The 15,091-nt window shown below is 40.7% G+C and overlaps 1 protein-coding gene across 1 annotated transcript in view; it reads left to right on the top strand.

The window, feature by feature from the left end:
* The window catches only part of tgfbr3 (transforming growth factor, beta receptor III), a 77,603-nt gene that overhangs the window by 22,762 nt on the left and 39,750 nt on the right, over nt 1–15,091 (top strand). The window contains exon 3 of the mRNA XM_063890531.1: nt 2,655–2,842. Within this exon, the coding sequence (XP_063746601.1) occupies nt 2,655–2,842 (188 nt within the window). The remainder of the gene's footprint in view (nt 1–2,654; nt 2,843–15,091) is intronic.

Genomic DNA, 15,091 nt, shown 5'->3' with positions numbered 1-15,091 from the left:
TAGCCAGTCTCCAGATCTCAACCCCATAGAAAATCTTAGGAGGGAGTTGAAAGTCTGTGTTGCCCAGCGACAGCCCCAAAACATCACTGCTTTAGAGGAGATCTGCATGGAGGAATGGGCCGAAATACCAGCAACAGTGTGTGAAAACCTTGTGAAGACTTACAGAAAACGTTTGACCTCTGTCATTGCCAACAAAGGGTATATAACAAAGTATTGAGATGAACTTTTGTTATTGACCAAATACTTATTTTCCACAATCATTTGAAAATTAATTCATTAAAAATCCTACAATGTGATTTCTGGATTTTATTTTCTCATTCTGTCTCTCATAGTTGAGGTATACCTATGATAAAAATTACAGGCCTCTCTCATCTTTTTAAATGGGAGAACTTGCACAATTGGTGGCTGACTAAATACTTTTTTGCCCCACTGTAAAAGAGGTCATTAAAGCCTAGTCGGTATTTGATGAGATTTCTTTCTTTCGAGCAAAGTATTCAACATACTGTACTATTTATATTACCTCTCTAAGGCTAAGTAAAACAACACAATAAAACAATGAATGTTTTCTTTCTGTCCATATGGTACATTCACTCCCACATGCCTATCTTTTCCATTGTATTTGGAGCAATTTAAAAAGTCACATCGTTGCCCAATGTGTATTGTAATCTTTTGGCAGTCTCCCAGAAAGAACTACATTTTCTTTCTTTCTTTGTCTGGCTAGTTGTTTGTTATTCTCCGTGTGTGAGGGGAAAAAGTGAGTTGGAGTGCCCTCAGACGTGTTTGTGGGAGTGAGACTTGATGACATGGTTAGGCTTCGGTCCTTTGGGAGGAAGAGGGAGGGGGGGGAGGTAAGCGGGGGTTGAGATATTGATGCACCGCAGGTTTTTGCCATTAGGCCTTTTCCTTTTATCACTACGGAAATACTTTGCCATGTTTTATGCTTCCAATAAGAGTTGCTAAGATGATCTATCTGGGCTTTGAGGATTCACAAGCTGCCAGAGACAGCACAAAGGCCAGGTTGAGGCATCTGTCAAGGGCTTGGGATTTGTCTCAGGAGACAAATAAGTTAACAATAAAACCTCTGTATTTTTTCTCTCAACAAGGAGAGCTATGCCATACATAATCTATGGCTTTATGCTGATGTAACATAGGCTTATTGGATAGCACGAAAGAGAAAACAATAGCTATGTGTTCTGAGCAACAAAAAAAAGTTTCCCCCTCAGTGTACCCCGCTGTTGAGGCACGGTCTTTCTGGAGTCAGTCAGGGGAGAATTTAACATTGTTATCTAACTGTCTTTCACTGAGACTTTAATTATTTCCAAATGTTCCATCTGATTGCTATTGGCAAAGATTGCATGTTTAGCGTAATGTGTTGGAAATGTGAGCAGGCCTCGGCTGGCACAAAGCTGTGGGGTAAAGTCTGACCCTGTGAAAAAAGCTGGCCGCGGACATTCCCATAGTATACATGACTCTAATGGAAAAGAGCTGTTTGGTACCTCACACAGACTTCAGCGCTGTGCTTGTGTGCCACCCTCACTGACTGAGTGAGTGTGGATGTATGCTTGTAGATGTGCAAGTTACACCCTGAACGTGTTTAAGTGGGTCAAACAGAAAAGGAAGTTTACCTTGTAGGAACATATAAGGCTGTGGTAAAGCTTGTTAACCCCTTTACAGATTGTGGTTGAAAAGGAAGTTTCAATATCAGGCAAGAGCAAATGTGGAAGCTAGGTGCGATACTGTAAACGTCAGTAAGTCAAGTAGCCCGTACGTTCACAGATCACTGAACTGCTCATTACAGCTTACTGTGCAGCAGACCAAACACTGACCGAGACCGAGCTTCAGCGTCCGGACCTGCCGAGGGCTTGACTAGGATCAGTGACGGTTCTTCTGTAGGCGTGGCTGCTGTCATGACTGGAATCAGAACACCAATAGAGATTAGAACTGGGATAATGGGTTGAATGACGTCGCTAATAAAGATTACTCATCACTGAACAGTTTGATATGACTGAATCAGATACTGAATCCTAAACAACTGTTAAAATGACAGGTCAAGTGTTCAAGTACAACATGTTTCTTTCTACATTGTAGAAGTTTTAAAAACAGTGTAATTTTAGGTTATACAGTATCTTTCATTCTCTTAAAAGAACAGTGTGTAGGATTTAACTTTCACTAGTGTATAATCAGCTGAAACTCAGAACTGATGAGTTTTCATTCACTTGGAAACGGCCCATCATAACATTATAAGGAGCTGATCCACTTTCATTAAACCGGCCAGTGAAGCAGTTGAAGTTGAATTATGGGAATTATAATTATTGAAGTGTGTTGTCTTACATGTTCCTCAGTTTACAGGAGATCAGACTGAGAAATGCTCAAATGAAAATTCAATGTTATGCGTTCCAATGAGACATCAATAGGGCTGATGTTTTGAAGGGTTAGTGTATCAGATAGATTAATGTAATGTAGTTTTAAGTTGTTGGAAAAAAAACAACTAACTGTTTTCTTAAGTTATATCATTATGGCTATGGGACATCTCTGTACAGTAAGATTTCACGCATGATTTACATAAATCCGTCAACACCATGTGCGACATGCGATTGAAATCCCTTCAAATACTGTAGCATTTTATTCATACGGTATTCTTGTCTCCGCTGCAGGGCCGGTAGTTCGCAGCCCGTGTGAGCTGCTGCCGGTTGGGACAGGACACCCGGTACAGGCCACACTGAAGAGCTTCACCGCCCTGTCAGGCTGTGCAAGCAGAGGCACCGCCAGCCTCCCTCAGGAGGTCCACATCATCAACCTGAGAGGACATGTTCCAGAGGGACCAGACAGCAGCCCTGCTGAAGTGAGTCATTCTTAGTAGAAGTGGAGTCTACCATCATGACTCTCTGTTCAATAAAAAACAGACAAGATTTGAAAATAGTTCATGGTGAGGCATATGACAATTCTCTTCCCACATATGTACCTTCACGATAGGAAGACAGTTGTGTTCTGTTTCCCAACATTGTCAATATTCCACGTAGTCTTATCTTGTGGGTAGTATTGTGCAGCCGGATAAAGAGTGCAAGATCTGCTGCATATTTCCACCGCCCTTGTTTGCTCTATTTTTAACGAGTGACTCTGATAATGGCTGCCAGTCCTTTTCCCCTTTTGTTTAGAGAAAGCTTCAGTGGCACAGTGAAGTTCATCAACAGAAATCCACTGGAGGCTTGTTAAAGGTGGATTACAGCAGGGCTCGTTGGTAAAAGTCTCTATCTGGGAGTGTATGGCTAAGGGGGTAATATTAATTTTGTTTAAGGGTTAACTGTCAAAAACTATGAGTTTTTATTGAAACAGCTAATACTCAGACAGATCAGCTTTAAAAAGGGAACGGTGCAACAAAGCAAATGAGCTTTAATAGCCTCAAACATTGTCTAATCTTAGTTCTCTGTTTCATTAAAACAGCTTGCTAATGGTAAATGGTCAATCTACATAAACAAACACTACCTACATGGTAGTTAGCCTGATTCTGATGTTGAGATTGGCTTACCTTACCTAACCCCTTGACTTTCTAAAGAGTGAAAAGCAACACAGTAATTAGTCAGTAACTTAAATGTCCATACAGAGATATTTTCCGACCACTTTTGAGCTAATCTCTTTATTGCACTGACTTGAAATGGCAGCACGTTTTCTGATAGAGTTCCAAATGGTGTCGGTTTTAAAAACCACTCCCTGCCTCAGGTGATGTCTCATAGTAGGACTCCTCAAAGTTTAAAGATGAATCATCCTAAACGCAGTATCTAGATTTCTAACTGTCCCACGTTCCCCTCCCCCTCAATCACAGCAGTGTGAAAAGCAGCATGTATAGACTTGCCATTGCAATTTGGCTGCTGATGTAGGTTTAAGACGTTGCCAATGCCAAATACACAGTGTGTGTGTGTGTGTGTGTGTGTGTGTGTGTGTGTGTGTGTGTGTGTGTGTGTGTGTGTGTGTGTGTGTGTGTGTGTGTGTGTGTGTGTGTGTGTGTGTGTGTGTGTGTGTGTGTGTGTGTGTGTGTGTGTGTGAGAGAGTATGCTGCATCAGCAAGTACATACAGAATGCACTCTCTGGTTTCTGAGTGTTTGTTCTGAAGCTTTACCACATGAACTCAAGTGATAGTTCTGTTTTCATAACAATGAGAAGGGTTTGTCTTGTGATCTGTCATGTGTACTCCACACAATGTGATGTTTTTGATAGAAATCTTTGAAATATGTAGAGCTGGGCAGGAGCAACAAGCATTAGACTCTTTACAAAAAATGGCCCAACCTGGTAGTACATTTTTTAAACCTGTTTATTTACCTTACAGACAAGCCCAATCATTATTTATCAAATGAAAGTACGATTCTCTGATTTTGCATGCAAGGTGATTAGACTGTATTGTTTCAGGTACAAGGTACGAATAACAGGATCTTTTTTCTTTTCAATTTGGGCCATGCAATTTTTATTGCAGAAACAAAAATGTCTCAGTGTTTTTCAGCCTTGTAGGTATGGCAACGCAGCATGTTTTATGCCCCTCTGACTGCACTTTACTACATGCAGACTCCTGCCAAGTAAGACGGTTGTTTTGAGTTTCATCTACACTTGTGTCAAGGTAGATCATGATTTAACAAAGATAGATACTCAAACAAAACAAACTGCATTGGTATTTATTTCCCGACCAAGTGGCCCTTTATAGGACATATTAGTGCAAGGCAGAGTAAAGACTTTTGACATGAGTTACAAGGATTTTTTTTCTTCAAGTTTTTAAACTTGTGCCAAAAATAAAACTTCAGAAAGTCAAACAATCTCAACCATATTTACGCTGCTGTTGAACCTGTCACAACCTTTGAGACCGGCCGTCTAAATCTTATTTTTACTCGCTCTCAAGAGACCCTTCTGCCGGTAGTGTCGGACCAAGTAATGGTTCAAGAATACAACTGACAGGGTCGGGTGGTTAATGTGATTTTTCTATGCTGATGTATATATTCTGAAATACATTTTTCTACAGAGATAATTTATAAAAATTAAAAGCAGACAGATAAGTACAATTAAAGAAATTCAGACACTGGCAACACAATTACATTTTTGTTTTATGGCTCTGAGGTGAATAAAATATAGTTGAACATTATTTTACATAATTAGTTTCCTTTAGGTTTAGCGTATTAACTCTGTAAATGACTACTCTGAGCCTAAATGTATTAGATTGTCCAGTAGAACTTGAGTTTGAAGGTCTGTGAAATGCATCTCTTTATGTCAATTTATCCAGCTGTTGGTAACCCATCAGCTTAATGGTCAAGTGAGGACTTTGGCGGAGGAGGCAGATTTCCAGCTGTCCGTTCCCCTGCCTACAGCCTTGGCTGCAGAAGGTCGCTTCAGCTCTGATTGAGATTACGTTGCCCAGCAGAAGCTTTTTCCATGAGCTTGTGATAAGATAAGATCATTCCCCTCTCCCACTCTGGTCCTTGATTGCATTTCCACTTGGGCCTTGGGCACAGCTTGGCCTGTTCGGGCTCAAGAAGCGTTCCTAAGGGCTTAGCCTTCAACAAGACTGTGTTGGAGTGCGTCACGCTGTGGTCCCATTCACACAATTTGCCCCTCATCTGTGATCTCTGCTGACAGGAGGAGGTGATAAAACAGGGGAAAAAGGAATAACAAATTGAACTTAAAGGATCTTCAAAAGTTCGACATCCTTGGCTACATTTGAACAACTCGTTGAAGCAAAGCCGAGTAAAATTGGAAGTGAGGAGGTTTATGTCGTCCATGGGAACGTTTCTTGGAATTATTTCCTAAAAGCAAACCATTAAACTGCACAACCACTAAGCGTGAAACGGCATTCCACTGAGAATGAGTTTTAAATATCAAGCACCCTTAGGCTTGAAAGGTGGCTCTTAAAAGTATGAAGCTTGCGTGAGTTACAGTAGATTCCAATATTTCCCCTCTATCCATCCGTACCTTCAGTTTGTGCATCAACCATATTTTTACTGGAATATGGTTTGGATTTGTTACCAATCTGTGCTTACCGTCTTTAGGGCCAAAGATTTTCAGGAAAGTAGGCTCATGTCCCTAAACGGTAAGCTGTTTGATGAGTGTTTTGAATTTAAATTTTACATTAAAGGACCTTCCTAAAAGAATAGCTTGGCCTTTTTAGACAACATATTTTTTTATGCTGTATTTGTTAAGATTGTACTGCTTCCTTGGCTCTGTACAACTGAACATACACTATTCCCACCTCTAAATCTCATATCTTGCTGAAAAACTAAATTAAAAAAGTGTAAAAAGGATATGTCAGGAAGAGTAAGTTAGTATTGATCTTCTCGTATACATCTCAGAAATACCTTTCTTCCTTTAATTTAAGGTTTTCTTCTTATAGTGATCTGATTTGGAAGCTTCCAAATTGATTTCACTCTAGGTAAAGGGTCTTTATCCCTGTTTTCATGCGTATCCTTTGCTTATTTTCAGTCTGTGAGCATGTCGTTTTTCTCTGACTGCTACTCCTCACCTCTGCTGATGGAGGAGGAAGTGGTGTCTGGGCCACAGAGCAGACTGTTTTTGGATGTGTTTGAGGCCTGTAGGACAAAAGGTGCCTCTGGCTGGGTTTTTTGGTGTGCTGGACTCTTGGCTGTCTGGGTTCAGGGGCTTCTGGAGAACATGATGTGCCCACTGACTCCTCACTAAGTATCTGTAAAGCCAAGCCTTGACCAGGTCGGGGGAATAAATCTTCATGACACATGGTGTATATCGGACGTAAAGGATCACATGGTCTGTCTCCTACACACATACTGGCACACAAATATCCTGCAGCAACGATGTGTGAGGCCTGCTTCACATCTCTTTCACATCCGTGTGTGAAAGTCATTGCTTGCAGTTTGTCCATATTTTCAGTGAAGACGTGAGAGCAATGAATTGTTTCCTGCCTGCACCAGTGAACCCATTCAGTACGGGTATTAACTGAGGGCTATGAACTGTTATCCACTGAAAGAACTGCACAGCTGGACCTGACTCAGAATGCACACTTTGGCCCCTGGCCAATCCACACACCAAAGCGGAGTTATTAAGTGCAACAGAACACCTCAGTAGTGGCTGTTCACCGTGCTTCGTCTGGGATATGCTTCAGGCTTGAAGTCAGCGTAGAATAACACAACAGAAAGAGAAAATATGCTAATCATTCATTCAAGAACCCTTAAGCTAGAAATACCCACCATAATATTTTGATAGTATTCGAGTGATGTACAAGCCATGTGCTCAACTATGCTGAAGAGAGAGTGAAGCAGGAGAGAGATTTAAACTAACGTCACCAATATGTCCAATGTTCTTGATGAATCCATAATAAGTGTGATCTTAAGAACCAATACAGGTGATGCTGATTTAAAATAACTTGCAACCTCAACACAAAATTTGGAAATTGGTTCACCTTACTTCCACAAGCGTCCCTTAGAGAAACTGAATGAGTTAAATTGATTCCTTCCAAAACTGTGCTCAACTATAGCTTTGATTACTGATTAGAATTTCTTCCAGGCGATTATGTCCCATAGCAGTTGAATTTTATTTTTTTTAAATAAAGTTTTGAACAATCAATTTCATGCAGCACCCTGATTAAGACAAAAATAACCAATCCCCCGACTCTTGATATCTCCACAAAACTAGCTTTCTATTGGTCTTCGTTTAGATTTAGAGCTAGTGCTCTACTAGTATATGAATGGGACACTATAGTGCATCATTTAAATGAAAGTTTCAAAGAAGAATCTATTGGCTTAATCAATTCAAATCAGTTCATCCATATAGTAATTACACATAATACATCTACGTTTTGACTTATGCAAATTTTAGCCATACTAGCAACTCTAAGGACGTGATGTAGGTCTTTTCCTCGTACGTTTGGTCACTTGGTTGGTTTGTCCTCGACTTTGGTCCAGACCTTTTCTCTAGTATCACCATAAGGCTGTTTGTCTTTACATCGGTTAGATTTATTCCCATGAACTTTGCCACACACATTCATGTCCCCCTCAGTGCTCAGGGCAGATTTGGTGATCCATCATTTTTTGGTCTAGCACCATTATCATGTTGATGTGTCCCACTCAATGCTTTACAGCCTAAATAGCATGCTCAGTGGATCATTGGTCCAGTAATATGAAGATGAATTTGTCAGTCTCTTTTTTTGTATTCCCTGTAATGGCAAGCAAACATTTTCTCTTTTTTGTCAATCTGGATTTTCACTCAACTTCCTGTAGACAGTGGGCTGTTCTTTCATAGATCTTTCATGACTCTCCTTTTATATAAAATGACCAGTGCTGTCATTGGCACGCCTGGACAATATTTTTTGTATGTTTTATTCACAGTTGTCTGATTTCCTCTAAGGATCTTGATCATAGTAACAGAAGCCCCTTTTTTCTTTGTTATACCCCTGTGGACCTAAAAAAAAAGCCAGGCCAGGCTGAGAGCCAGTATCCTGGAATGGGACGAGTAAAGGGACTGTTCTGTGCTGAAAGTCATAGTAAAGCCTGGAGTGCCAGGTTGGGGTTTTTATGTCGGGGGGATAGTGATTTCCTCAAAAACTGGTAGAATTATTTTCACTAAATGTTATTAATTAAAAACTGATCTTATCCCGCGACGAGACCTACTGTTCACCCAAGCCTTAAACCCCTTTTGAGACAAAATATATTTTCATCCTGTGACTATTGACCTGGAGGTGTTGGTGTTTTGCTACTTAAGCTCTACCAAAACAATGACCTCATCCTGGGGTTCTTTTCTGTTCCCCCAGCTTCGGTTCGACGGTGTACGTATCAGGTTTGAACATTTTTCCATATGTTCCCTCAGTCACATGCTAAAGTGGCCTTTTGCACCCCAAACCACCACCACATGTGCGCTGATGCAGAGCCTGGCACTCGGGCAGACACCTGAGTTCCCCAGATGCTGCAAAGTGCAGAGCTAAAAACTCAAAACAAGAGGCCTGTTTCGGGATGCAGTTGCTGATAGGGTGGAGAATAAACATAAGGGGCCGACCGTATCTCAAATCTGCCATCTTTCTCTAATCAGTTTACCAAAAGCAAACATCAAACACAGCCACTGGCTCTGAATCAGGGTGAGGCAGAGCAGATGATTGTTTTTATCAGCTGGAATTCGCAGATATCTTTGATTGTATGAGTGGCTAGCTGAAGGAACTCACCGGGCACAAACCGCTGGAGAGAGCCCAGTGTCAGATAAGAGCTCACACACAAACTGCACACACAAAGGCAGCTTCTTTTTTTTTTTACTTGCTTTTGTATGGCTTCAAACTGTTTTCAAATGGCATGCAGTTTTTGCTCAGTTGGACTCTTTTCTCCTGGGATTCCTCCACATGTAAATACATTGAGTAAATAAGGCACTGCAGAGCACAAACCTCCATCAGTTCCATATCTCACAATCTTAAAGGAAAAGAACGTGTGTATTTGCCCTGTGATTCAGACACCTTCTTCCTTGCCCATGCTACACACTCCCCTTACAATTCCATACAAATCGGCCAACAGTTGTTTGGTAATGCTTATAACCGCATTGGATTGGTGGAGTTGATAAAGGTACAACATCCAAAGTATCCAAAGACAATGTAGGAAGTGCTCAAATCACAAAGGGGAGAATATTGGCCCTCTGCTGATGAATTCACAGTGTCATTTAAAATCAAAGTGGAATTATAAACCATTATTTGTGCATTGCAACAAAGATTGATTTTTAGTCCCGTCCAACTTCGATCTTATCAGAGTGTTATCTTGCTCTGTCCTCCTGACCCCACCTCCATGCCGTGTTATTTTCTTCAGCGCACCCTGCCTCTCTGCCATATCGCTCACAGATTGCTATCCCGAGGTCCTGTCTCACTTTGACGTCTTTCCAGGCTGTTTTTTTTTCTTGCAGTTTGGCATTGAACGGAGTGCAGACTGATTAGCATCACAGTGCAGGGGAAAGGCTCCAGGTAGCATCCCCATCGCGCTTAGATATGTGGGTGGCACTGATAAGAGCGGTCAACAGCTTTTGGTCCGGATCCCCCCTTCGCCCTGTACACCCTCAGTGATCCAGAAAGAACCAAGATCCAGACAGACAAGACACACACGCACATACACACACATCAGATAACACAGTTTGATTGGTCCCAGGCTTTCTCCTTTTGGAGTCAAGACTTCTCAGCTTCAAGCCAAGCCCCCTTGGTTTTCAACTTAAGCAATGTTCCAGTATAGCGTGCAGACGTTTATATAGTGTTGATTTTTGTTATAATCTTGGATTTGTTTCTCCTTAAAACCATACTTTCTCCTTTAAAATACAATCTAGTCATGGAATTCAGATATTGTTCGCTCGGTTTCATGTCATGGACTACTTTGTGCTGTCTTTGATTATTATTTCCTGGGAGGGAGAGTGTGTTCCTACTTTTTGGCTAATTAAAGGATGTTTTGGGTTTTTCTCCGAATCAACAGGGATCATCAGCTCTGTCAATAAAGGAAACAGCTAGGAGCCGTACTGATACTGCACTCTGGCTGCAGGGTTTCACTGTCGGCTGCAGAATTTTTCTTTGGAAGTATCACGTTACGATGTTGATGCACAGTGTTTATGAAGCACACTTGAATCTCAGTGTGATTTACTTGGCTTGAAAGGTCATGGAACTGCAACAACATGCTGGAGACAGGACAAACAAATCATTACAATTACAGTGTCAGAGACATCAGAACGTTCTAAATCCAACCCTGTGGCTTGGTCGCACAATAGGTACAAAATGCATGATTCATTCTCGGTGTGTTTTAGTTGACGCTGATTTAGGGCTTGAAAGTTGTAGCTGTTTAGTTTATTTTTTAACATTGTTTACACATGCTTCCACCACTAATGCTATGCTCCATGACAGGCCCTGCATATCCTGCTCCAGCTGTCGTCCCTTGTGTGGAGTGTGATTTCAGTAACGTGATAGGTCTAGACAAATCTCCATCCATGGCTGCTGGCAAATGCACCCCATAACTGTAATGGACACTGGAGCCCCAAATCCCCGTGCCAGCCTCCTGATAATCAATCAGGCGTGGCTTCTTGTTCCCGGCAGACCCTCCCAGCAGGGTCCCATGAAGGAGGCATCAAGAGGGACAACTCAGCGCCACCTGATACTCGCCAACACCATTAGAGGCACTCTGCCTGGTGTTCTGCTCCTCTTCTCTCCACACCCTGGCTGTGTGACAGGCTGTGTTGCTATGCCGACAGTCTTATGAAAAGCTCCGTAGGCAAGGATGCACCCCAGCTGCTGTCAACAGAAGTGTTAGTAACTAAGTAAATGTACTCGAGTACTGTACTCAAGTACAATTTTGAGGTACTTGCAGTGGAGGGAGAAGTACTCGGATCTTGTACTTGAGTAAAGTAGAAGTACTCAGATCTTGTACTTGAGTAAAGTAGAAGTACTAGAGTGTAGGAATACTCTGTCACAGTAAAAGTATTCTAAATGTTCCTCCAGTGAAAGTAGAAAGTATTCTCCTCTAAATGTACTTAAAGTAGCGACAGTAAAAGTAGTCGTTGTTTGATTGGTCCATTTCAGAATAATATCTCTGATATGTTTTATAATTATTGATCATTAAAGTGTTCTCAGAGCTGGTAAAGGTGCAGCTAGTTTGAATGGCTTTGTATACTGCAGGGTAGCTGCTGGATTTACTGCAGGTGAACTAAAGTCTGATTTAAGGGCTGATTATATTTACCATCATTAATGTACATCTGTAAAGTAACTGAAGGTGTTAAATACATTTAGCCGAGTAAAAGTACAAGATTAACCTATTAGAAGTACACAATAACATAAAAAAGCTGAGTACAGGTACCTCAAAATTGTACAAAAGTACAAAACTTGAGCACATTTGGGTACTTTATGCTACTTTGTACTTATACTCCACTACAATTCAGAGGTAAAGCATGTACTGTTACTCGACTACGTTTATGTAGGACCTTCAGAAAAAAGATTAATGATAAACAATATGATCAACTCCTAAATAAGACTTTAGCCACACCTGGAGTAAGTTCACATGCTGCTATGTGGTACATAATTCAAATTATTTTCACCTTTGATAAACACATCAATAATCATAATCAAAACATATATTATTCTGAAATGGACCAATCAAACAATGACTTCTTTTACTGTCGCTACTTTAAGTACATTTTGATGAGAATACTTTCTACTTTTACTTGAGGAACATTTAGAATGCAGGACTTTTACCGTAACAGAGTATTCCTACACTCTGGAACTTCTACTTTTACTTGCTTACTTACTTTCACTCCTGATCATCGCTCACATTGTGCAACCCGGCTCTGGTCAGAACGTATCTCTGTTTACTTGCTGAACTGTGAAAAACTGCAGATAATTATCACATTTCTCCTTTTTTCCCCATCAGTGCCTCCTGGCCCTTCCTCTCCTCTGAGCTCTGTCTATGCGTGTGTTTTCAGGTGACTCATGTCTTCTGGAAATCTTTCTGTCTGGGTTTAAAATTCCTCTTCTTTTACAACTTGGTCATATTCTCCTTCTGCCTCTCTCTTCCATCTCTCAAAGCCAAGATAGGTATGATTATATCTTGGATGTTGATATTCTCAGGGGAGCAATGCACACGCTTTTTCCAGACTTTGGACTTCACTAAGGGGAAGCAAATATGCAAAACCAAAAAAAAGGAAAATAAAAAGAGTCTGTTTATTTGGATCAGCATCCAGTTTGCCTCAGAGATAACTGTTCAGTAATTTATTCTCTCGGAGGGACTTTAATGGTTTGTGCAGCACTTTCATGGACCACATCACTAAACAGTCGTTTGTGTTGCCGTCCTCCAGGGCTTGCATCTGTGGAGGATGGTAATTAGGCTTTGATGCACTCTGTCTCTGCTGCCGGTGTCTCTTGTTAAATGGCTCATGCAGCATCACAGTGACAAGGCTTTGAACGCAGAGCATCAGCCAGAAGAAAATCACAATTTACTGGATGAAATAGATCTCTTCTAGGGAAGACAGGAGTCTAGCATCTTGTTAGACAAAGATACAGAGCAATCATTTTCATACTGACAACTACTGACAAGAAAATAGCTATTTTTCAGACCGATATGGACATTTGAACGGTGATTATGTTCTGCAGGGCTGTATTTATGGTGTAGAACTGAACAAGATACTGCGGGCTTGTTGAGGTGCACAGTTCAGCGTTGGACTTGGAAACAGTAGTTGACAAAACAATCTCAACTTGCTATTTTTTTGGTAGCTGTTCTGGATCTTTCAATCATATCACATCATCTTAAACAGCAAATGGATTTCCTCAGTTGTCCTGAAATAGTAGATTGGATTGTTTTAGAAAATATGCTTACAGTATTTACATTATTTTTGAGCATGAGATGCTTTATTTAGCCAGCAACCTATTAGCTTAGCTTAGCATAAAGACATCAGCTCACCTGGTTCTGTCCAAAGGTGTCACAAATGTTATATCTAATCACATCTCTTGACTATTAGTGTTTTTTCTGGGATGGACATACTGTAGCTGTCTCTCAGTGTGACTCACGGGGGTTGCTGCATGTTACTTGGCAACCCTGCTGTGACAACATAATATGGTAGGTTAAAGATGGGTTTGTTTAAAAATAATCACAAACTTATCTGCCTGAAAAAATATATCTGATGACTTCAAATGATACCAGCTCTGCACTGTAGCTGTTAGAGCCAACTGTGGCTTCAAAAACAAACCTTAATCCTGAAAGGCAGGAAATGGGAAGGCTCGAAGCTCAAAAAGGATGATATGATGTGCTTGAAAAAGTAAACTGGAGGATTATCTCCAGTACCAGCTGTCAGTCATTTACACTAATGAGCTAGCTCGTTAGGAAATCACTTCCTTTTGAATGACTTAGAGAGCCAGCTCAGTGACCAGTCATCTGTCAGTCTTTTCAAACAGAGAAATAAATATCATAATGATACAGCGGGGGGTTTCTTTCTCCACTGGCTATGGTGTGAACAGGTATGCAAAGAACAGAAAGAAAAGTCACTTGGTAATAAACTGTACACCACCCAGAAAGCAACACCCAGAAATGTCATGGGTCAACTTCAGGAGTTGCCAAATAATTGTGTCATTTCCCACCGCTTGCTAGTGCTAATTTGATATAAAGCAAAAGTAACAATTAGACTGATTCAAATTTCAGAACATTACATAACGTCAAATGAATTGTTTACCCTCGTACAAGTCTTTCTAAAACAGCACAGTGTTGTTGTATTTTTTGCGTCTTGTTTTGAAGTGACTGGAATAGAATGTACCAGTTTAGCAGAGCTGCATTGTACCAGAGAGGTTTTGAAGCTGAAAAATGTTAATGGTTTGCATTAACAATGTAGATCTTAATCTTGATAATAAACACGGCACGACCACATTCAAACAAATGATCCGTATGAATGTTTTGTGAGGTTGTACATGGTTCAGAGACTCCTAATGTGAAACTGTCAACACATTTTAACAGTCACCGTCATCGTAATACACCTTGTCGGTTCCATTTCTAGCTCCAACTGAAGCCCAAATGCTGAATTTGTTGAGAAAATGTCTGATTATGTCACTGTAGCGGTCGTTTTATCCTATTAGATGATCCCTTGTGATTTTAATTAGCGATTTTTTTAAAGGCTTTTATTGCTGACACGCAGGATGGGGCTAATATGATTAGTCTGTGAATATAGAGTGAAGGAAGTTTAAAGAAGACAGATCAAAATAACCCTCTAGAGAATCACTTCTTATCAAAGCAAGCGAGAACAATAGAGGATTTATAACAACTCTGGCATAATGTAACAATTAAGTATTACTATTAGAAGTGTCTCAATGGGCAATAAAAAGCCAGATCCTTGCCTTGAGATAATTTTGAGTTTAGTGCATGCTCAGGCCATGACCCAGCTGACTTAATTATTACCAAATTGTCCAATCCAACATTGCAAACATTGCAAACAACACCGGTTTAGGCAACAACACATCATTGTTTTCCCAATGTCACTACCAGACTGTGAAAATCTATTTTAATAGCAGTCTGAGAACCAAAGGCACAGTTGCATGCTGGAGAGATGGTAACAGAGACCCGCCACTTTTCTCCCCCTCTGTTAACAAAGACTCCTCTGTGTGAGAGTTCAG

This window comes from Eleginops maclovinus, chromosome 9 (assembly GCF_036324505.1).
Source record: "Eleginops maclovinus isolate JMC-PN-2008 ecotype Puerto Natales chromosome 9, JC_Emac_rtc_rv5, whole genome shotgun sequence".
NCBI classification, from domain to species: Eukaryota; Metazoa; Chordata; class Actinopteri; order Perciformes; family Eleginopidae; genus Eleginops; species Eleginops maclovinus.
The sequence above is the reverse complement of the archived record's forward strand: the minus strand, read 5'-3'. Positions and strand labels throughout refer to the sequence as shown.